Raw genomic sequence first — 23138 nt, forward strand, 5'->3', positions numbered from 1 at the left:
CACGAACCAAATTCACTACACCAAGTCCGATCATCACGAGAGATGATGTAGCTTCAATGGTGAACATCGACATGTTCATCATATAATCTATATGATTCATGCTTAACCTTTCGGTTTGCCGTGTTCCGAGGCCATGTCTGTACATGCTAGGCTCGTCAAGTTAAACCTTAGTTTCCGTATGTGCAAATCTGGCTTGCACCCGTTGTATGCACACGTTGAGTCTATAACACCCGATCATCACGTGATGCTTCGAAACAATGAGTCTTAGCAACGGTGCTAACTAATAAGGACGAACACTTTATTATCTTGATTTTTAGTGAGAGGGATTATCTTACAATGCTACCGTCGCGATCTAAGCAATACAAGATGCATAAAAAGGATTAACATCACATTCAATTCATAATGTGATATGATATGGCCCTTTTATTTCGTGTCTTTGATCTTCATCTCCAAAGCACGGGTATGATCTCCATCATCGTCAGTGGGGTGTAAAGGTCCATGACGCCATCTTCATGGTTGTCCACTATGTGTAGCAACTATTACAACTACTTTGAAATAAAACTTACTACATAAAATATAAACACAACCATAAGGCTCCTGCCGGTTGCCACAATACAATAAGGATCATCTCATATATCAAATATATTCATAATCACATCATGGCCATATCACATCACCAAACCCTGCAAAAACAAGTTAGACGCCGGCCTCTAATTTTGTTTGCATATTTTACATGGTTTAGGGTTTTTCGAGTAAGATCCGATCTACCTACGAACATGAACCACAACGCTGATACAAGTATTGTCAATTGAAAATTTTAAATTGGATCTTAACTATGCTGAGAGAAACTGACACCCTCAAAGCCACTTATGCAATACAAGTTGCATGTCAAGCGTGGAGCAAGTATCATGAATGCGGTCCTGTAAGAAAAGTCTGGGCCGCTTCATACCACCATGCCGCAAGATGCAAAGTACACGATAAACAAGAGACAACAAAAGCATCAACGCCCACAAAACCATTGTGTTCCACTCGTGCAACTAATCTATGCATAGACACGGCTCTGATACCACTGTACGGATTCGTAGCATAGAAAACAAAAACATTCCTACCGCAAGAACGAATAACAAGCCAAGATATAATCTAGTACATGGTAGCAACGAGGTGAAGATCAACATACCCTCGAAGATCGCAAAGTGTTAACGAGATAAATCTCGTGGTGGATGTAGTCGATCACTTGCCGCTTTCAAAAGCGCGTAGAAGATCTTAACGGTGCCACAATCTGGAAGCACCTCCGCACTCGGTCACACGTACGGTGTTGATGATGACGTCCTTCTCCCCGTTCCAGCAGACAGCGGATGTACTAGATCCTCCTCAGAATCCCGCCAGCAATGGTGATGGTGGTGGTGGAGATCTCCGGCAACGCTTCGTCGTAAGCACCGCGGGAGAAATAGGAGGAGGGCTAGGGTTTGGGAGAGAGGGGCACTTGGGGCGCCGGCCTGGGAGCCCCTTGGTGGTGCGGCTGGATTGGTGTGTTCAGCCCCTCCCTCTCCTCCTCTATATATAGGTGGAAAACCTAGGGTTCCCCCAAAAACCACTTTGGAGTCCAACTCCCAAACTTACCAAAGTTGGAAACCTAGATGGAAAAGGATTTCTCCCTTTCCTTCTTCTATGGCCGGCCAACAAGCTGGACTCCACCATGGACTCCACCTTCCCACTTGGTGGGTTGGCTAGGGCTGGTGGAGTCCCTCCGGGACTCTACCTGCCATAGTGATTTATTCCAGACGATTCTAGAATCTTCTACAACCTTCCATAAATACACCGGACCATTCCCAAACTTGGAATGTGACCTCCTATATATGAATCTTATTCTCCGGACCATTCCGGAACTCCTCGTGATGTACTGGATCCCATCCGAGACTCCGAACAATATTCAAATTCCATTCCATATTCCATATCTACTTAAAACACATTGAACCTTAAGTGTGTCACCCTACGATTCGCGGACTATGCAGACATGATCGAGACTCTTCTCCGAGCAATAACTAATAGCGGGACCTAGAGATCCATAATATCTCCCTCATATTCAACGATGACTTCATGATCGAAAGAAAAATTTACATACGATACTGACTCCCTTTGTCGCGTGATATTTTACTTATCCGAAGTTTGATCGTCGTTATCTATATACCTAGTTCAACCTCGTTACCGATAAGTATGCTTTACTCGTACCGTGATATGACATCCCTTGTGAGCCAGTCACATGCTTTCCTTGGATGACATTCCACCGAGAGGGTCCAGAGTATATCTATCCGTCATTTGGATGGACAAATCCCACTATTGATCAACGTGCTTCAACATATACTTTTCTAACACTTAATGTCACCTTTATAACTACCTATTTAATTACGAAGTAGTGTTTGATGTCATCAAAGCATCCATCCGGTGTAGGTGATTAACATGATCTCATGGTCTAAGGATTAGGTTACTATGTATCTTAAAGCTTGAAGAAAAACGAACTTAATGACTTGATCATATGCTACACTTACTATGGGTGTATGTACATCACATAATTCACCTAATGATATGATCTTTTTATTAAAAACATCCAATGTTCATGATCAGGAAACCATGATCATCTATTAATCAACAAGCTAGTTTAACAAGAGACTTACTAGGAACTCCTTTATGTTTACAAACAAGTATTAATGTTTTCGATTAATAAAATTATAGCATGGGGTGTAAAAATTTATCATGAACACTAAGATATAACAATAAACACTTTTATTATTACCTCTTGGGAATATCTTCAACAAGGAAAACTTTGCGCGCATAGGTGTCTCCAGCGACCAAAGCTAGCACGTCAGCATGCACATGATTTGGTCAACTCACCTTTCTTAATCTCCTTCACCTCATCTCTTTTAATATACAGAAAGGTGATTCGATTCCAAATAATCTCTACACAAAAAGTTGCACATCAACAATGTGATTCCATTCCGAAAATCGATATCGATATTTGCTAAGTGTAATTTTCAATTTCATGTTCATGTTTGGAGATCCTTTTTTAGATAAATTTCTTCAAATTCACCACACATGGATGATTGTACAATTGTCTTAATTTTGTTGTTCTCCACAACTCTCGTTTTGTAAGTTTCTAATTCCGAGGCACATAGAGGAATCCGGGAAGAGTTCTATTTCTATGGGGGGGTTTTTGTGAGTTTTTTTGTGATCTTTGTATCTCTGTGTACCTCTCTCTCTCTCTCTCTTCGTTGCTACTATTTCCAGTGCATCGCTTCATGATGATTTATGCACAAAAGAAGATGCACATTAGCGTTGTGATTCCGTTCTGACAATCGATTTTGAGTTTTATTAGTGCAAATATTTAAATATGTGTTCATGTCTGGAATATTTTATACCAACTTTGTCAAATCCATGGCACCCAGTTGATCATTTCAAATTTCCTTTGACCAATTGTTGTTCTCCATAACTCTCTCATGTCGAAGTTTATTTTGTTTCGAGGGGCATAAACAAAATAGTTTCATGTTATTTGCAAGTATGGTGGTGTAGAAGTATAGTATACCATGTTAAGAACAAGCAAGAACAACATCACTTCACATTACAATCAAACACATATTGTGGGAGCTCATGGATGCAAAAAAAAATCTCATATTCCTACTGTGGTGCAAGAAAAATGTAAAGATGGCCAAACAACTACATAACATAGTTGTTTGCTTGCATTTTCCTGGCCAATTCCAAACGGGGTAGACCCTGAGAGAGGGAAAAACTGATGCAACCTATTAATCGCGCCTTTGAATGATGAGAAAGATGTTTGTAGATGGAACATCCATCAGACTAGGACTCCTGCACTTAGCTCAATGCATAAGGTTCTAATAACCTCTGCAGGGACATTAGGAAACTTATTACACCTTTGAAAGACCAGATTTTCTTAGGGTACCTATTTAGAGGTCTTTTTATCACTAATGGAAATTCAGATAACGTAAGTGGAATGGTAGTAAGTTTTGCACGTTCTGCAATAGGTAAAAGACTATTCGGTACCTTCTTCTTAATTGCAATTACGCTCTTCTTAGTTGGTTGCTCATTATGTTGGGTTTCATTTTCAGAACACCTACCTTTGTATCTCGTTTTAGTCGTATGTGTGGGAACTAGGCTTCATGGGACCCTATAAACGTCTTGAGTGTGATTGCTTTCTTTGACTTCACAAACTCATCAATCTTGGCGGCCAAGTTCGATGCATCTACGCCAAGCTTGAGCTTCCCCTTGGCCTTCTTATTTCTATCCGGCTTTCCCTTGGACTTCTTGTTTCCATCCGGCTTCCCCTTGTTTCTTCCTACTTCCTCATCACTCTCATCATCCCATAGTAGCATTGATCCTTTCTTTGGCGGTGCTTCTTTCTCCCTCAATTTCAACTTGTCAACATGCTCAAGCAACTTCCAACTAAGAGTTTATGTCTTAATAATTCCCTTGTAATATTTGAGTTCTTATTTTATCCATGTCATATTGCTTTTATCTTCTTCTTTTTTATAGTACTTATCAAACTAAGACTTTCTAATAAATATATGGGTGTATATTTGGATGGATAGGCCAAGAGAGTACTCATACATTATGCAAAAAAAAATTAGTTTTTATCACGTCAATTATAATGCCAATTATATCTTCTTTCCAAGATAGTTTTCTTAATCCCTTGGGCCACAATAGACAACTCATTCGGGCCCTTTTAATATATAGATTTATGACTTGGTCTATAAAGACATAACTTAATTTGACCAATCAAGTAAAAAAAAACCCAGGATTCCTCAAAAATATTGTAAACATTCATGCCCCATACAAAATTATTCTTATTTTACCTAAATCGCAAGACTAAGTAAGAATGACTAAGTATTTTAGTAATCTCAAGCAGTTGTTGATTAGTCAGACGCAACCTTGGTAAAGAAGTGAGTCTCGCTCATTTGGTTATGGAAGTGGATGTACAACCCAGCCACCCAAGTTAAAGTCCCGAGGGATGCGAATTTGGGTTCTTATTATTTAAAAACAAAATTACTGTAGGGGCTTTGCCTACCATATTCCTTTCAAAAAAAAGGTGCAACCTTGGTGTCTTTGTTTTCTTAAGTCGGGGAAGACAAATGGCTATCAGGAAAAAGACATTTTCTATGCAATGCAATCATATGCTATATCTTCAATTCTTCATCACATGCTTCACTGTATGATTGTAATAAGTATACTCTTTGAACTCCCTTTTTAATAAAAAGCAGGGCTGTGTGCATCTATTGATGCAGAGGCCGGGGCTATGCTCCCATATCGAAAAAAAAACATGCTTCACTGTAAAATTGTTCAGGGACATGTCCTTGCTGCCTATTTGACAACGGAATTTCCTTCGCACTGAAACCTTCATTTTGAAAAATTTCTTTTTACCAACAAGAGTATCTCTTAATTCACTTCTTTGAGGATCAGATGCCCAAAATAGGTTAACATATGATCAGGAAGCTTTTATCTAAGTTCATTCTAAAAAAAATCAGATTTATGAAAGTGTGGGACTTGCACTTGTTTTCAAATTATGTTCCAGTAATCAACTTTTGTATAAGAATATTTAAGTTAAATTAGGATTGAGAAACCAAAACTTACTATTTTTTATCAAATAAATATAGTTGAAGTTATATATGTCTGAACACATTTTTCTTATTCTTTTAGGCCATAATGGACAATTCATCTATACTGATGACTTGGCCTAATAGGATAGAACTTAATTTGACCAGTCAAGTAAAAACTCACGGGTCCTCAAAAAATGTAAACATCCACATCTCGTACAAAACTATTCTTCCTTTTGACTCAAATCATAGGACTGACAAACAAAGAGCAAGTTGTTACCAATCTCAGGAGGTTGTTTTAAGTCGTAGAAGATAAATGGCTAGTAAACAAGAGACATTTTTTCTCCCTTACATCATATGTTATCTCTCCATCACCTTTTTTTTACATTAGAATTGTTTCGGGACCCGTCCTAGCTAGCTGCCTCTTTGACTTCGGAATTTCCTTCGCTTCAAGCCCTTCTATTTATCCTTTTTATTTGCGTCAAAAGAATCTCGTCGATTCACTACTTTGGAGGACCAGGGTGCTCAAGAATGGGTTATATCTAAGTCGACTGAGATTTTTCTTATATCTAAGTTCACCCTAAATTTGACAACAAGCATGTTAATTTTAGTGCCAGACTTGTTTTTCATCAAGTTATGTTTCCAGAAATCAACTTATGTCTAATTAAGAATAAATAATGTGGATTTACTCTAAAAGTATGTAAGGCAGGTTAGGATTAGCGAAGAATTTTTTTCCACAATCTTTTTTTTAGAATACAATACCAACGTCCATAAACCATGCATATGTGTTCACCCATATGAACGTACACACGCACGTGCTATCTTTATGAGCACCTCCGAGAGAATGAGCCGGCATATCTTGAGAAGCGCCTAAATGTTTTCACAATTTTTAGAAATTACAATTGGCAACACTAAAGATAAATGATTAACTTGTGGCGGCATCCTCGAACTTGAGAAGAGATCGCCCTCGTGAGCCGTGATCTCATCTCACCGACGTCATGGTATGCTCTTTTCTCCCGTCTGCCACGGCGGATAGATGGAGCTTCAAGCTTTGTTTATGACCGAGGCGAGACTAAACATCTGCTTATATACTCAAACGCTCCAATACTAACCATCTCACATCTCTCTTTTAACCTCAAGTCGTCGGTAATTAATTAACGCAGAACACGTACGTCGCCACTATCAGACCGATCGAGCGCATGGCGGCAAGCAACGGCAGCACGATCCCCACGGTGGACCTTGCGCCGTTCTTCGTGGACGACGACGAGGACGGCGTCGCCCGCGCCACCGAGGTGGTGCGCGAGGCGTGCCAATCGTCGGGGTTCTTCCGCGTGGTGAACCACGGCGTGCCGCGCGAGCTCATGGCGCGCGCGCTGGAGCTTCAAGCATTGTTCTTCGCGCTCCCGGACGAGGAGAAGGCCAAGGTGCGGCCCGCCGAGGGGACGACCTCCCCGCCCTTCCCGGCAGGGCACGCGCGGCAGCCCACGCACTCCATCGACAAGAACGAGTTGCTGCTCGTGCTCCTTCCGAAGCTCTGGCTCAACCTGTACCCCGCTGAGCCAGCCGGATTCAGGTCAGCTTGTATAGTCTGCGTACGTGGTTGTTCTGTATGATTTTCAGTTCTGTTTACTAACGACATGGGCGTGCGAAGCACATGCAGTCTCCGAGTAGATCCCGGGCGTACCCAAGTTGACCCAACTGGTGCACAGGACACTCGGTCCAAACCCACTTCTTCGATATATTAGAGCAAGTCTAACGGACTAGCAAAGACGGCTAGGCATCACAAAAAAACGACGATTCTTGGCTATATTACCTCTGTTTCTCAAAACACAACGTATAAATTTTCTGCAGAGTCAAACATCATATAGTCTGATTAAGTTAAACAAAAAGTAATCAATGAACATAATAGAGATACGATATGAAAGTATATTTCATATTTTACCTAATGATATTTATTAGACACCATAAATGTTGATGGTTTTTCGTAAACTTGCAAACTTACATAATTTGACTTTTGACCAAATTTATACGCCTTCTTTTGAGAAACAAAGGGAGTAGCTCAATGGCATTGGCAACCCGGTCGGAAAACTCGGGAGCTTCGCACTTCTCCAAGCCTAAAGGATGCTCTACATCGACAACTAATGCATCGTCGCCTTCCTCCACCACGCGCCAGAGGGGTTCATGTGTTGGCTTTGAGTTGTGCCTCGCCAAGCAGATATATTCCCTTATCGATGTTAATTTTGCGCCATCACCACCCTTTCTTGATGTGCCCCCACCTCCCTTTCTCAATGCGCCGGAATTACCTGCGGATCATAACCAGGGGGAGAGGGGTAGACATAGTGAGGGATACAGAAGAAAATGGAAGGAGGAAGGGGGAGGGAGGAGTGAATGAGTGGGGAGCCCAAGAAAGAGGAATTCAAGTTGGGCAGGAGAAGGGCGAGAGGCCAACATGAGAGAGAGAGAGAGAGAGAGAGAGAGAGAGAGAGAGAGAGAGAGAGAGAGAGAGAGAGAGGGAGGGAGGGAGGGAGGGAGGGAGGGAGGGAGGGAGGGAGGGAGGGAGGGAGATTTGCTAGTTACTGAAACTACCCCTTGTGGTAAGAGTGAGTAGCAAAAGTATCACTACTACTGACCAGATCGGGGGAGGGGAGGTTATGATGGCACTTGACTAGGAAAGGAGAGGATGCCTCGATGGCATGGCAGAAGTGGCGGGAGGTTGGTGACATTGGGTTCGAATCGTGTTGTCTTGCATATGCGTGGAAGGGTGCAACAAAAGTATCTTTTTTGGTCTAAAAGATCTAAATGGACATGCGCTAACCTATTAGCCAACTATAGAGATGGCCGTTATAGCCCACCAATGATCTATCACTCATTATTAATGGGATACGGATGTGGTCCGCCAGTGGTGGTGTGGCCTCACTAAAGGGCAACCACGGCCATCCCTAAGTGTTGTGTGTTTGTCAATAGTATAACAACCAAATGATTTCTTTTTCTCACGCTGCTTAGGGTTGCTAACAAGACGATGTTGAGCTACCGTTGTTCGTTGATGGGCAGCGGTTAGCCAGTTAGCAGTGTGTTGCACCGTTGTGGGGCTCACGTAGACCCGTTAGTGCAGACCGATTACGAGAGATAAGTTTTTTTTTCTTTTGTGCTAGTGTGTCACCATATCTATGGTGATGATAGCTAGTCGTGTTCATTTTCAACTTGTAATCTCCACAAATAAGTGTACAATACTTTTAGTTGAGTTTGACCGAGTCCATAGACAAGATAGCAATATTTATTATAACACCAAACTAATAATATCATTAGATACGAATCCCCTCCCTGGCAATCGAGCGCTCGAGCAATCACTTTCTGTGGCGCGGAAGCGCTCGCGCAGCGAGTCAATTCCCTTTTTATCACCTAGTGTTTAATTACGTTCACATGTGTTCACACTAACAGTTTGTATTACTACTTTGCAAGTTGCATGCAGTAAAGAGCATTCACACTGCATGCATGCACATGCACAGATCATCTCATTGATTTGCATTTAATGAGCTAACTTTTCAGCATGCTTTCGTAAGTTGTTGCATGCATACACATAGCATCTCACTTTTTTTCTTCAGCACGAGGCAGATTCTCAATTCTTTTTTTGCAATTCCCTTTTGGTTTTTTTTTCGTACGGTAATTCATGTTTAAGGGGATCCTTTTGCAATTCCCTTTTTCGGGCCAGTGGTTTTTAAGGGGGGGGAATAACGGGTGGGAAGATCCACTTGCAACTCAAATGAACTACCACTTGCTACTCAAATTAAGTATTATTTTTAAGCTGTAAGCTAACAAAAGTTGCTAAAATATTCTAAATGAAATTTACTTTTTTAGGGTTGCTGGGTATTTATATTTACCGTTGATAAATAACGGGGCACCGGGTTGATAACTTGTAAACAAAAAAAGAGTCGCTACATATTTTAAATTAAATAAAAAAAATTAGGGTTGATATTTATTTATATTTACCATTGATAAATAGCGGATCACCGGGTTGATAGCTTGTAAACTAAAAGAGAGTCGCTAAAATATTCTAAATGAAATACTTTTTAGCGTTATTATTTATTTATATTTATAGTTGATAAATAACGAGGCACAAGGTTGATAGCTTGTAAAATAAAAAAATGTTCGCTAAAATATTTCTAAATGAAATACTTTTTAGGGTTGGTAGTTATTTATAATTACCATTGATAAATAACTAGGCTCCGGGTTGATAACTTGTAAACTAAAAAGAGTCGCCAAAATATTTGAAATAAATTTAGATTTCTAGGGTTGGTAGTTATTCATATTTACTATTGATAAATATCAGGACACCGGGTTGATAGCTTCTAAACTAAAAAAGATTCGCTAAAATGTTTAAAATAAAATTAACTTTGGGGTTGATAATTTTATACATTTACCATTGATCACTCAAGTACGGAGGGGTTGATTATTCCAAACAGAGAGGGTTGATAACTTTTAGTCCGAAAAAAAGTTGCTCGAAACATATCAACATGAGTGCTAGTTTTGAAGATCTCGTCGAGACGGATTTATTGGTGAAAGCGAATCTTAATTTGGAGTTGTCGTTTGAAAGTTAAAACGTTTTGAATTTTCAAATTTGGAAAAGATTCCGCTGACATCAGCAGATTCGTCTATTTGTGCATGCATGCAGAACTTTTTCTCAATACCCTGCACCAGGTTGATAATTTTATACATTTACCGTTGATCACTCAAGTACGGAGGGGTTGTTTATTCAAATAGAGAGGGTTGATAACTTTTAGTCCGAAAAAAGTTGCTCGAAACATATTAACATGGGTGCTAGTTTTGAAGATCTCGTCGAGACGGATTTATTGGTGAAAGCGGGTCTTAATTTGGAGTTGTCGTTTGAAAGTTAAAACATTTTGAATTTTGAAATTTGGAAAAGATTCCGCTGACATCAGCAGATTCGTCTATTTGTGCATGCATGCAGAACTTTCCCTCAATACCCTGCACCAGGTTGATAATTTTATACCTTTGTCGTTGATCACTCAAGTACGGAGGGGTTGATTATTCAAATAGAGAGGGTTGATAACTTTTAGCCCGAAAAAAAAGTCGTCGAAACATATTAACATGGGTGCTAGTTTTGAAGATCTCGTCGAGACGGATTTATTGGTGAAAGCGGATCTTAATTTGGAGTTGTCGTTTGAAAGTTAAAACGTTTTAAACTTTTAAATTTGTTCCTTTTTGCATGCATGCAAATGTACGGCAAGGTAAAACACGTTTGCTCCTAATCATGTCTGAAACCAATCGCTCGCTAATCTCCTAGCGATTGAGCGCCAGCTAGGGCAGCCCCATTAGATACATCGTAAAATGTAGTTTATAATAGGACGACGCTGACAATCCTCCGGAGGCACGGAACGATTCCAGCCTCCGGCTTCCCCAGCTGCCACGTGTCCATTTTCACCTCAAAACCGGATATTGCTTGGTCGCAGCACAAAAAGCTCCACTTTTGCTTCATTGAAGCACAAAAACGGTTCGAATAAAAAAAGAAAGAAAATGACCTGTTGGACACAGGGCTCGCCGGAGACCTCACCGGAGACCTCGCCGGAGACCCGCCGGAGACTCGCCGGAGACCTCACCGGAGACCTCGCCGGAGACCCGCCGGAGACTCGCCGGAGCAAAAACTTTGTGCTATTAACCAACCTCGCCGGAGACCTCGCCGGAGTGTTTGAAGCAACAATTTTGTACTAAAGTAGCAAAACAAACAGAACATTTGCAGCACAAAAAATATACTACTGTAGCATCGTACACTACTCGCCGGAGACCTCGCCGGAGATACAAAATTGTCTTGCTGCAATGCAGCCCAAATTTCATAGTAATGAAGCTAAAAAAATGTAGTAATGCAGCACAAAATAAAACTAAGGAAGCACAGTCACAAAAAGGATGCAGCCCAACAAATGAAGTAATGCAGCCCAAATTATACTAAATTAGCAAAACCGGAGAACAATAGAAGCCACAAAATTACATTATTGCCTACTTCGTACTTTGCAGCAAGAACTCCTGTCGTTGGTAGTATCGCACCACCATCACCACCGCCTGCTCCTTGCAGCAACACCATCGTACACCCATGGTAGCACCGGCACCCACCTATGGAACCATCTCCGCTAGACCATAGCAGCACCGCCGGCCATGGCTGGTAGCACCACCGCTCACCGGTGGATGCGTCGTCGTCCGCCTATGGCAGCACCGTCGGCCATGGCTGGTAGCACCGCCGCGTACCGGTAGAAGCACCGTCATCCACCTATGGCAGCACCGCTTCACCGGAAGCATCGTCGCCTCCGCCAGCAGCAGTCACGAGTGGCCTTTGCAGCAGCTGATACCGGCCTTTGCAGCTCTGGCGGCCAGCCTTTGCAGCTTTCCCCATCGCGCCGTTGCACCGACGACTAGCGCTTGACGCAACGTCATCCTGCTATCGCCGCACCGGCGGCCAGGCCTCGCAGCAACACGCACGAAGCTCACAGCGCGACGGCGCCAACTAGCAACAACCGGGAGCACAATGGCGCCGGCTTGCATCACACACCTTGCAACCCGTCCAGCCAGGGGTGAAGCATTGCGGATGTCGGGCGGCGCGCGTGGATTTCGAGCGGCCGGCGAGGTGGAAGTGGAGGTCTCCGGCGCGGGTGGATTTCGAGCGTCGGCCGGCGAGGTGGAAGTGGAGGTCGCCGGCGCTAGAGGGTGCCCCTGGCGAGAGGCGGCCGGCGTTGAGGTGAAGGCGGAGGTCGGCGCTCTCGCGAGGTGGAAGAGGAGGTCGTGCGACGGCGGCGCTACGTGGAGCACGTCGGCGGCGCGGTTACCCATCCGTCGAGGCCGGCCATCTCGGGGGGTGGGGGGGGGAGGCGGAGGCGGCGGCGCACCGTCGAGGCCGGCCGACGGGCTCCCAGCGCTGGGGCGTGCGATTTGGATTCGTCAAGGATAACCGGATTGCTGGGCCCCACACGCAGCAAAGGGAACGTGCGCGTCCACACGATCCGCGCCCATCTGACGATGCTCCGCTCGGAGGTTGCTCGAGCCGCAGCCTCCGGAGGATCTAAAGCATTTTCCTTTATAATATGGGAAACGCTTTTAATCCCCCGAACGATCCACCTGATCACCTCCTCCGGCTCCTTAGCTTGACACGCGTCCTCGCAGGGCCCACACACGACGGAGTATATATGTCCGTCTAGATGGCGCTCTTTTTCTATGAAGTTCATCAAACATAAAAAGCTTCTTCAGATCACCACTCGAAAGAAAACAAAATAAAATGTTGACTCAACATTTCCATGATCGTTTGAAAGGAAAACTCATCTAATTCATCCTCAGGGAGGCGCTAGTGGAGTGCCACACCAAGCTCACCGAGCTGGCGCTCCTCATCCAGGAGCTTCTGAACGAGTGCATGGGGCTGCCAGCGGGCTTCCTCCGGGAGTACAACGACGACCGCACCTTCGACTTCATGTCGGCGCGGCACTCGTTCCCGGCGACGGAGGAGGAGAACACGGGCACCCGCCCACACCAGGACATCAGCTGCGTCTCCTTCGTCGTGCAGGACGGCGTCGGGGGCCTGGAGGTCCTCGGTCCCGACGGCGACTGGGCGCCCGTGGAGCCCGTCGAGGGCAGCATCGTCGTCAACATTGGCGACGTCGTGCAGGTGCTCAGCAACGGCAAGTTCAGGAGCGTCATGCACCGGGTGGTGAGGAACCCGGCGGCGCACCGGTACTCGCTCGTCTTCTTCCTCAACGTCCACGGCGACAAGTGGGTCGAGCCGTTGCCTGAGCTCGTCGGCGAGGCGCCGCGGTACAGTGGGTTCAAGTATGGCGACTACCTGCAGCTGCGGGCGAAGTACACCAAGGCCTACCAGCTGTTAAAGCCCGTGGACCTTGTGGACATCACTCATTACGCGATCTAGCCGTGAAAGCGGACTTCCATGTGGTACCCATACGTGCATTTTCCGGCTCTTAATTTTCGTGTCCTATGTGCTGTAAAGTGAATGAAGCATCTCCCTAATAAGCTGGACCATGGTAAATACAGTCAATCATGTTAACAGACAGCAATCCATTATCGTCCAGCCCGGTTAGGATACCTGGCTTTCACCCAGGCGACCCGGGTTCAAATCCCGGTAATGGAGATACTTTTTTGTTTATATCGTTTGAACTTTTAAAATTTCTACACTACAACCCGTGTTCAAATCTTTTTTTTGAAACCACCCGTGTTCAAATCTCTGTAATGGAGATACCTTTTTATTATTTCGATTGGACTTTTAAAATTTTCTAGTACAGTAATACACTTTGGGTCCATGCATTGGCGGCTGAATTAATGCTTTGCATTACTCTCCTTATCTGATAGACTTGCTGCATTCCCGTATTCCTCGTCTTTTTGTTATTTCGTTTGGACTTTTTAAAATTTCTACACTACAACCCGTGTTCAAATCTCTGTAATGGAGATACCTTTTTATTATTTCGATTGGACTTTTAAAATTTTCTAGTACAGTAATACACTTTGGGTCCATGCATTGGCAGCTGAATTAATGCTTTGCATTACTCTCCTTATCTGATAGACTTGTTGCATTCCCGTATTCCTCGTCTTTTTGTTATTTCGCTTGGACTTTCTAAATTTTCTACTACCACCTGGGTTCAAATCCCTGTAATGGCGATACCTTTCTGTTATTTCGATTGGACTTTTAAAAGTTTATACTACAGTAATACACTTGGGTCCATGCATAATGCATTGGCAGCTGAATTAATGCTTTGCATTACTCCCCTTATCTGATACACTTGTTGGTTGTTGCATTCCCGTATTCCTCGTCTTGGGCTCACAAGATGCAATTTGAGGACCTCATAAACTTCACCATGCCTTTTATGCTTTTGAATATCGTGGGCAACTTTCAAATGCATTTTTTTGTTTGGTTAGTGCTTCAAAATAGAGTGTGGGCGGTGGATAAGCTTGATCAAGGTGGCAAAATTGTGGCAATTGAAAACTTTGCAATCAAATCCAAGAACCTGCCATCCACCTTCGTTTCACTTGCTGGTTTAGTAAGAGACTTTGGACAAACTCAAACAGTGGCTTGCCCTCGTCGATGTCAACCCTAGTGTGTGGCATGAAGCTCAAACCGTACACGAGTGGTGGAGATATTTTGTGCAAAAAAATGAGCAATCTTGAAAGGTGATGCCTTCTCTAGCTAAGGTTGTGTCTTGGGAAGTTCGGAAGGAGAGAAATGCTCGTGTACTTCGAAATTATTCCTCCACCGTTTTTTTATGGTTGTTGCTAGAATTAGAGAGCAGGCGGCTATGTGGACTTTGGCGGGGGCTAAAGCGTTTAGTATGTAATCCCTCGATCGCTTTGGCTAGTAAGTTGTAACACGCTTAAATTTCTTCTCTAATAAAATTGGACAGTCTTTCGCCATGTTTTCTTAAAACAAATGATGCAATTAGTAGCTTTGCTCGTCATAGCAGGGTGGCATTCAAATTTCATCAGATTTTCACGGTTCACTAAATTATTGTCGCATTCCTTTTCCCTTTTCTTTTTTATTCTGAGGGATTCTTTTTCCCTTTTCTTGTTCACTCATTTCTAGCGAAAATGAACCTATAAACTCTTCATTAGAGTTGCTCGGTATAGCGGGGTGGCAGGCTGGCAGCTGGGTCCATGCACTGCCAACCGAATTATAGCTTGGATTCTTGCCCCTTTCTGGTTCACTTGCAGCATCTTTTGAAGGCACATACCAGTTATTAACTTTGCTCAGAGGGAAATGGCATTTTTCGTATTGAGATTTGAACTTGTAACAGTTTCTGAAGTAACGGAATTAAACAAAAAGAACTCTTTACCAGCTTTGCTCAGCATATAACAAATCATAGTATATCTTAGTCCTTGTAGTACATGTTTATTTATGAAATGCCATAACATGGACCACAGTTCAATGGAAATGCCAGAGAAAACCTTGCTAAGGAGGCCCATTACCACTTTACAATGTAATAATCTCCTTTCAATTCCTCATCCAACATGCAAAATGCTCCCGCACACCACTACTACTACTACAGAGAACTAGTAGTAGTTATACAAACTCACAGCTAACCAATAACCGCAATGACAACCAAGCTGTGCAACGGACCAAACTGCCAAAGGAATAGATGAATAAGGCAAAGTGCCACTGTGTTCATGCGCAAGAACAGTATAAAAGAAAATATACCAGGCAGTGAAAGGGTAAATCACCCTGTAAAGGCTTAAAACCTAGAGCCATACAGGCAAAAGCTTCGGAACAGGTGTTTGATTTGTTGTGATTGTTCGTCGCGCAAAAACAGTTAGCCCCATTTGACAATAGCAGAACCCCAGGTAAGTCCAGCACCAAAACCCGATGCCGCAATAATATCACCCTTCTTCACCTTCCCGCCACGAACAGCCTCATCCAATGCTAATGGAATTGATGCCGCACTGGAGTTGCCGTAATTAGCAAGATTTGAAATAACCTTTTCTGATGGGATTGATAACCGAGTAGCAGCAGCATCGATAATCCGCTGGTTAGCCTGTAACATGAGGGGGTTGGGGGTGGTCAATTAGATCGATCCTTAGGGTCAAACATTTTTCATCATCGACAGGATACTCACTTGGTGAAGCAACAGCCAATCAATACTGGAGGCAGGTAGGCCAGCCTCTTCTAGTGCCTTCTCAATGGACTGTGGCACACAACGTACAGCAAAGCGAAAAACTTCTTTTCCGTTCATTTCAATGCACGAGAAAGTCCCCTTCTTTGGTGGGAAACCAGGGACGCCATTGGTCTTGGACAAGATTGACTCAGCGTTCGAGCCTGAGCAATGCAAGTGCCTGCATAAGTTTACCAGCTAACATAAGAAAGTGACCTTAAAGAAAGATTTCATCAAAACTTTATAGAAATAAATCATACTTTTGCCCGTTGCCATCGCTTTGAGCACAAAAACCTAGCAAGCCATCTTCTTCAGGACTGCATGCCTGCAACACTGAGGATTAGAAAGTACACAAAAGAAGAAATATTTTGCAAACTAGAATGCTACACCACCCAACACTTCATGCCTGTGATATAGCCAATTGTGTTGTCTTACCCAACAGGCTATGCAGAAAGCCACCCAACATTTCAGCTAGAAATAAGAAATACCTGGACCAAAACAGCACCAGCAGCATCACCAAAGAGGATGCATGTACCTCTGTCTGTCCAGTCCACATATTGTGAAAGAGCATCTGCACCAACTACTAGGACATTCTGATAATTACCACCACCTACAATAGTAGCATATATCAACCCAACATAATAGCTACATTAATCCAACAAGGCACTGAATACCAACTTCCTGTCAATATTTAACAATGGAATTACCTTTGATAAACTGAGTAGCTGTAATCAAACCAACAATGAATCCGCTACAGGCAGCGGTGATATCAAAGCCAAGTGTCTTTGTGCTGCACCCCAGCTCCGCCAGCACCTGTTTACATTTTATCCAGTTATTATGCGAAATCAAGCACAGTAAAATTCAAAAAGCCTAGAACAGTGTAATATTTATGATCAAAACAGATAGAACACAACATTAACAGTACTGAACATAAAAAAAAAAACTTAAATAAAAATGAAAACAAATACAAAGATCGTTACATAATGAACATATTATTTAACTCCTTCCATGAACAATAGGATGTTCCAGAAAGCATGCCAGTAACATATTTTTTTGTTTTGGTATGTTAGAACTTAAAAGTATATCAAGATAGCCATCACGAATTCGGCATTGCAAGATTTATTATGAAATATAAATCCATCTTATCAATTCGCTGTCATGTATAACATACTTTGAACAGCAATTCCTCAGATAAATTTAACAATAAAATTGCACCCGCTCCATCCAACTTATGATACAGAGTAAAACAAAAATAAGTAGATTCTCACACATGAATTGGCTTGCATTAAATGCAGGAGTACACAGTAGCTCAAAAATATCACTGTTTTAAATAACAGAAATAGTTTCCAAAGTATGAGAACTATTGTATTGTCGACAGAAGGCAGGGTTTGCATAGCCATACCTGACCAGCAGCTCCGAATAGATCATCTGGAGTAGATGTGCAGAACAGAACAAGGTCGACATCTTCAGGTCTTACTTGAGCCATCTCAAGAGCCCTTTGTGCTGCTAGAACTGCAAGCCCTCCCAGTGTTTCATCTCCTAACACATTTAAAAAATACAATTACCCCAGAAACATAGAGAAATGAATGTCTGCAAAATGGAAACACTGTGGCTGCTCCTTACGTTTTGACAACAAGATCTGGGTACCGACCTAGTACGGAGTACATACTTGGACACAATTGCATTCATCACACCTATACAGTTAGGTAAATATGTGCATGGACTTGGAACCAACATGTGAAAAGTGTTGCATCTATATGTATCGAAATTAGTGTCCAGCAAAGTATCAAGTACCAGCATCATGTACATTTATTTTCGAGATAGATTCTTTATTATCTTTATGCTTGTGAGTGTGTAACATGATGTTAATATTCATTTAGCTTTAATGGAAAAGAGTGCTTCATGACAAAACTTATGCTCATCTATTACGATTACTATCAGAATCAACATTTGTATGGCCTAAAACTATTTCAAGCGAAATGTGTGATGCACATATCATCCATAAGTGATAACCTAGCTAAGAGAACTGGAAATAAACACTCGGCCAAACCAGCTTAGTGAAAGAGGAAGGAGACAGGTGAATCGGAAGTACCTGAAAGAACTCGCCTGCTCCGAATCCCGGTCCGCGTTGCGATCCACTCATCTGACGTTTCAACCACTTTTGAGAGGTCGTCATTCGAGATGGTAAGCGATGGAACGGCCGAGCCGCATCCAACGAGCTTTGAACCCATACCGGCCACCCTGCGATTTCAAATTAACGTCAGGACATCTCGTGTAACTACAAATCCCCTTCAAAGTCGAAATGAATAATCGTAGATCAATGAGTCGACCCCAGTACTACAGTTGGATCAACACAAGCGCCTACACCACAGTGAGCTACAGAAATAGCATCATCTGCCACCTCATTTATGAGCAAGCATCCGCATAGCTCTATGCACGAGGGCTGCCTATCCTGTCAAGCAGTGCCACTCTTGTGTAGTAGTAGCGAAGCTTCTGAACAGTGGTGACAGCCTGATCTGACTACATAGAAGTGCGGCATTTCGATCTTAAGATGCGTGAATAAACCCGTAGTGGTACCAAAAAGTAAAGTCACCTTTCGCAGTTAGCGCCAACCGTTCGACCAAGCCCCATAAATGCGAAACTGCCGCGGGCAAATGTAAATCTCCTACTACCGAAAAGCCTTTCACTGAATTTAACCCCCAAATTACATGAGCAAACACATGATTTAAACCAAAACCCAAGGCAAATCATGGGAGGAATTAACACAAAAATGAACCGAGAATCAGGCAATGGGGACTGGGGAGGGGTATTCTCGGTAAACAGATAGCCTGAACATCCCAGCTCTGACGCGAGTAAACGATCCCCAACTCTGGCAGCAAGCAGAAGCAATCGCATCTCGCGGGCCTCGCCATTGCAGGTAGTGAGTTGGGGGTTTACCTCGGGGGGCGGGGCTTGGTGGCAGCCGTCTCGACGACGCCGTCGTCAGTGGCAGAAGCGCAGCACCGGAGCTTGGCGGCCACCGCCGCCGGCAGCTGCGAGTGGGATCGGAGGAAGCCGAGCCGGTGCGCGGCGCGCGCCCGCGCGGCGGGGAGGGCGGCGGCGGCCCGCGGCGGCGCGATGCCGGAGGCGGCGACCATGGCGCGGGCAGCCGGAGATCTCGCGGCGGCGGCGGCGGCCCCCAGTTGGGAGGAGTGAGGAGGAGACAATCAATCAGCTGCGGGGAGAAGGAGGGCGGGGATGTAGAGGCGGCGGCGGCGGGGGCGAGTGTGGCATGCGGGGGGTGGTGGGCGGTGGGATATAGAGGAGGCGGCGGCGGTGGGAACGGTGGGCGGTGGTGATGGTTGCGAGGGGGGTGGGGCCGTAGGGGGGAGGAGGGAGCTTCGAAAGCTCCGCCCGGAGGTGGAGGAGGTTTTTTAAGGGAAGGCGATGTGCTATTGTGCTGGGTGACTGCCCTTCCCTGACACAATCTATGCGCCCTGCCTCCTGCCCGTGGGTAGAGAGTATGTAGTTTTTCGCGTGCGTTCTCGGGGAAAGCGGAGGGGATCCATCCATCATCGAGGTTATCGGCTCTATTAGCAAGATTTTTTATTTCAAACTCAGTACACACCATATATTGTTCACAAATACAAATATAAAAATACGTACGTACACTCCTCGAGAGAGTAAGTCTGGAAAACCATTTTGACGGGTTTTGAGATTGATGGAGTTACCATATACATCATCTTGATATCGGCGAGAACGTCTCTACCCCCATATCTCGGGTCCCTGATGTCCGCCTTCTTCTACAACTCGTCCAATTTCAACTCTAGCGGTCCATCGAGTACGCGTCCATTGGCTTCGTGATGATGTAGTCATTAGCCACATTTAGTCCCAGAACCTATATTCAATCTAAAGAAAATCTTGAATGTACCGGCATGTAACGGTATCTCCAGCGGTTCGCCGCAAACTGATCAAAAGTGTCTATTTCTGATGGTCGATTAGAAATTGGGTAAACCCTAGCTCGGCGGCCTAATGCAAACTGGTCAGCGTGGATGCATCAAGCGTCGGTTTCCTCCAAACTCAGGCATGCCCGGTGGTGGACGAGAGAATTGAATCGATTTGTCACTGCGTCACCACATCGCTTCCCTTCTGTGTGTGCCTGGTCGTTGCGGCGCCATCAATGGGCACGTTTTAGCTTCTACGGCAGAGCCAGGACTAGCGGACATCGGCTAGGCTTCCGCGGCGTCATTAATGGCACGCGCCTGGAAACCATCGTACACATGTCAACACCCGGATTTTTAATTCCAGATGCCTATTATGCCATACATCGCAATCCCGGGAATATTGTTTCTGTGAGACATAATAGTTGATATCATAGAACATTATTCATTACAAACCATAATCGTCTTACAACAAGGGATCTCGTGATCCAATTTAAAACAATAGTTGATCTAAAGATCAAATACAAAATACACAGCGGAAGAAACGTAGTGGCGGTCCATCTGTTCCACAGGCAACGCCTGACGTTGGGAGGTGATCCTAGTTATCGTGAACATCCTGCTGTCCACCTTCTTGGTACTGGTTCTCCTCTTCATAGTCTGCCCATTTGAATAGCCAGGGACAAAACCATGAGTACTTTTAAAATACTCGCAAACTACACTAATAGAAGTACTAATATCTCTAATGGATTCTAAGCTCTAGGTTCATTTGCATAAAGCCAGTTTTATTTCATAAGCACTTACTAGTCAAGACTCTTTATTTACCTAGACTTACTCAAGTGAAGTGTCATTCCCACAACTCTGTTGTGATTCAAGTCAAAGTCACATTTCAGGTCACCATTCATTTTTAGAAAAACATCTGACAACGGAACAGTATGGCCATCCAACTGTCCATGACCGCGGACGCGGCTATTCGAATAGTTTAACACTCTGCAGAGGTCGTACTCTTGTGCCACAACTTTTGATTACATCCTTCAGGGATAGCCTTGAATCATCATAACTCAGTATGTGGATCATCAACCATTAACCTTTCACTTACATACCCTAGTATAGGCACCTCCCCTATGAGCTTGGCCTCCTAGTGATGGCAATCTGCCCTCCTAGGAATTGCACAGGGTTTGGGTAGGACATTCATCTCTTTTTCACGTCATTTCACTTTCAACGGAGGCAGCCTCGGCATAACCTCTATGACGCTTGTTCAGAGGGAACCCATACTAACGTACATAAATTTCCAGCTAAAACCTTACCCATAATCAGGTATTGTGGGGGTACTCTAAAATTGAAATGGTATCGCATCTGAACCTAACCATCAGTTTTGTTCAAATTCACAAAGTCACTCCAAGTTCATATTCACCTTCAACACTTTCAATAGAATGACTCATCATCCTAAGGTTTTCAAAGTTACTTGATTCACAAGTTCCATCTAGAGTATTCAATTTTGGATTTAGCACTAGCAACTAATCACGAGGGGTGCTAACTAAATTTTAGCTTTAGGCTAAGTTTGACTCTCTTGTGGTACTCTATACTTAGACAAGAATTAACTCCAACAAGTAAGCCTTGGTAACAAAAGTAAAAGCTTGCAAAAATAAAGAGTTAGACTTGGAAGAATAAAACTTTAAACAAAAAATACTAGTGCCATGGTATCTTGCACTATTAGCTTGGCATTAGTAGAGCTTTCCTTGGTTGGTATAGTGATCAAAGTGTTCCTCCTCTTCTTCGTAGAAGACCTCCTCCTCCTCGTAGCATTCGGTACTAGCGTCTATACACAGATACGAGGTAACAATCACCAAACAATATTTAAGGAGGCTATTTAGCCATAATGGCTCACACAAGATGATCTATCATCATCACAACCATCACTCCACATAAAACTAGGATTTTCTTTATTTAGTTTAGGAAAATAATTTCCTCTCATTTAAAATTACTAAGATTTAATACCCTCAAATAACAAAATATGAGGCCATGTAACTAAGGTCATCACCTCACATCAAATTTCTTGGGAAAGTGATTTAAATGAGATGCTACATCTCATAGATTTGAAATACTAAATTTGAGATAATTTAAATGAGCTAGAAATGACTACATAGCCATTATTTGATTCTAGCCCATGATCATATGAAACAACTATGTCATATTTTTGCATATTCAAATAGAGTTTTTGAAATGTGAATTATGAGAATTGGAATCACCTCAAAATTCATTATGGTTGATTTTTAATAAATGTTTGAATTTTGAAAAGGTACTGCATTGTTATTTTTATTGCAAGTGATCTATAATGAATCAAGGGTTGAGACCAGTGGGGTTGGCTAGATCTTTTCATCTACTTTCACAGAAAATTGGAATCACCCAAATTGGATTTGTAGATTTGTTTTTATTCAATTTCAAACATAGCACCAGTATTGAATTTGATTTAAAACGAATTAAACAAGATTTGAATTGGTGGGCTTCGGCGGGAAACGAGAATGGGCCAGAGAGAAAAAGAAACGGGCCCGCCCAGCAGCGCGTCTCGCACGCATGGGCTGCCTGACAGCAGGTCCCGCATGTCAGCGACTCGTAAACACCGAATCGGTATGATTTAAAGAGGGCTGTAGGATTAGAACGAAGATCGACGGCTGAGGCTCGTCGTCATCATCGATGGGCACAAACCCTACTGGCGGCGAACCTAGGGGTCGGAGGCTCACCGGAGGTCCGGCGATCGTCGGCGATGAAGTAGATCGGCGTTGTCGACGACGGCGAAGCTCCTGGTACCGGCGGCAACTCCTGGGGTGGCTCCAATCTTCAGCTCCTTCTGCGATGGCTCCGCGGTACTCCGGCGATCGATTGGGGCACTGATGTCTACGCCCCCTCCTTTTCCTGTAGACAGTGTTGGGCCTCCAAGAGCAGAGGTTTGTAGAACAGCAGCAAGTTTTCCCTTAAGT

The 23138-nt window shown here is 43.6% G+C and overlaps 2 protein-coding genes and 1 non-coding gene across 3 annotated transcripts; 2 read left to right on the forward strand and 1 right to left on the reverse strand.

Moving 5' to 3' along the window:
- Nucleotides 1-6758: 6758 nt before the first annotated feature.
- LOC127330827 (gibberellin 20 oxidase 2) lies at nucleotides 6759-13743 on the forward strand. The gene is made up of 2 exons (XM_051356908.2): nucleotides 6759-7173; nucleotides 12936-13743. Exons 1-2 carry the CDS (start codon nucleotides 6800-6802, stop codon nucleotides 13516-13518), a joined length of 957 nt encoding a protein of 318 aa, XP_051212868.1. The 5' UTR covers nucleotides 6759-6799; the 3' UTR covers nucleotides 13519-13743.
- On the forward strand, nucleotides 13664-13737 carry TRNAE-UUC (transfer RNA glutamic acid (anticodon UUC)). The gene has a single exon. It is a non-coding gene; the product is annotated as a tRNA-Glu (tRNA).
- A 1665-nt stretch (nucleotides 13744-15408) lies between the features above and the next one.
- LOC127336943 (beta-ketoacyl-[acyl-carrier-protein] synthase III, chloroplastic) lies at nucleotides 15409-19686 on the reverse strand. Its single transcript, XM_051363811.2, has 8 exons — nucleotides 19181-19686; nucleotides 18336-18484; nucleotides 17646-17782; nucleotides 16951-17056; nucleotides 16732-16853; nucleotides 16504-16568; nucleotides 16208-16424; nucleotides 15409-16126 (listed from the first exon to the last, which is right to left on the reverse strand). Exons 1-8 carry the CDS (start codon nucleotides 19378-19380, stop codon nucleotides 15905-15907), a joined length of 1218 nt encoding a protein of 405 aa, XP_051219771.1. The 5' UTR covers nucleotides 19381-19686; the 3' UTR covers nucleotides 15409-15904.
- Between the last annotated feature and the right edge of the window lie 3452 nt (nucleotides 19687-23138).

Source organism: Lolium perenne, chromosome 2 (genome assembly GCF_019359855.2).
Source record: "Lolium perenne isolate Kyuss_39 chromosome 2, Kyuss_2.0, whole genome shotgun sequence".
Classification (NCBI taxonomy): Eukaryota; Viridiplantae; Streptophyta; class Magnoliopsida; order Poales; family Poaceae; genus Lolium; species Lolium perenne.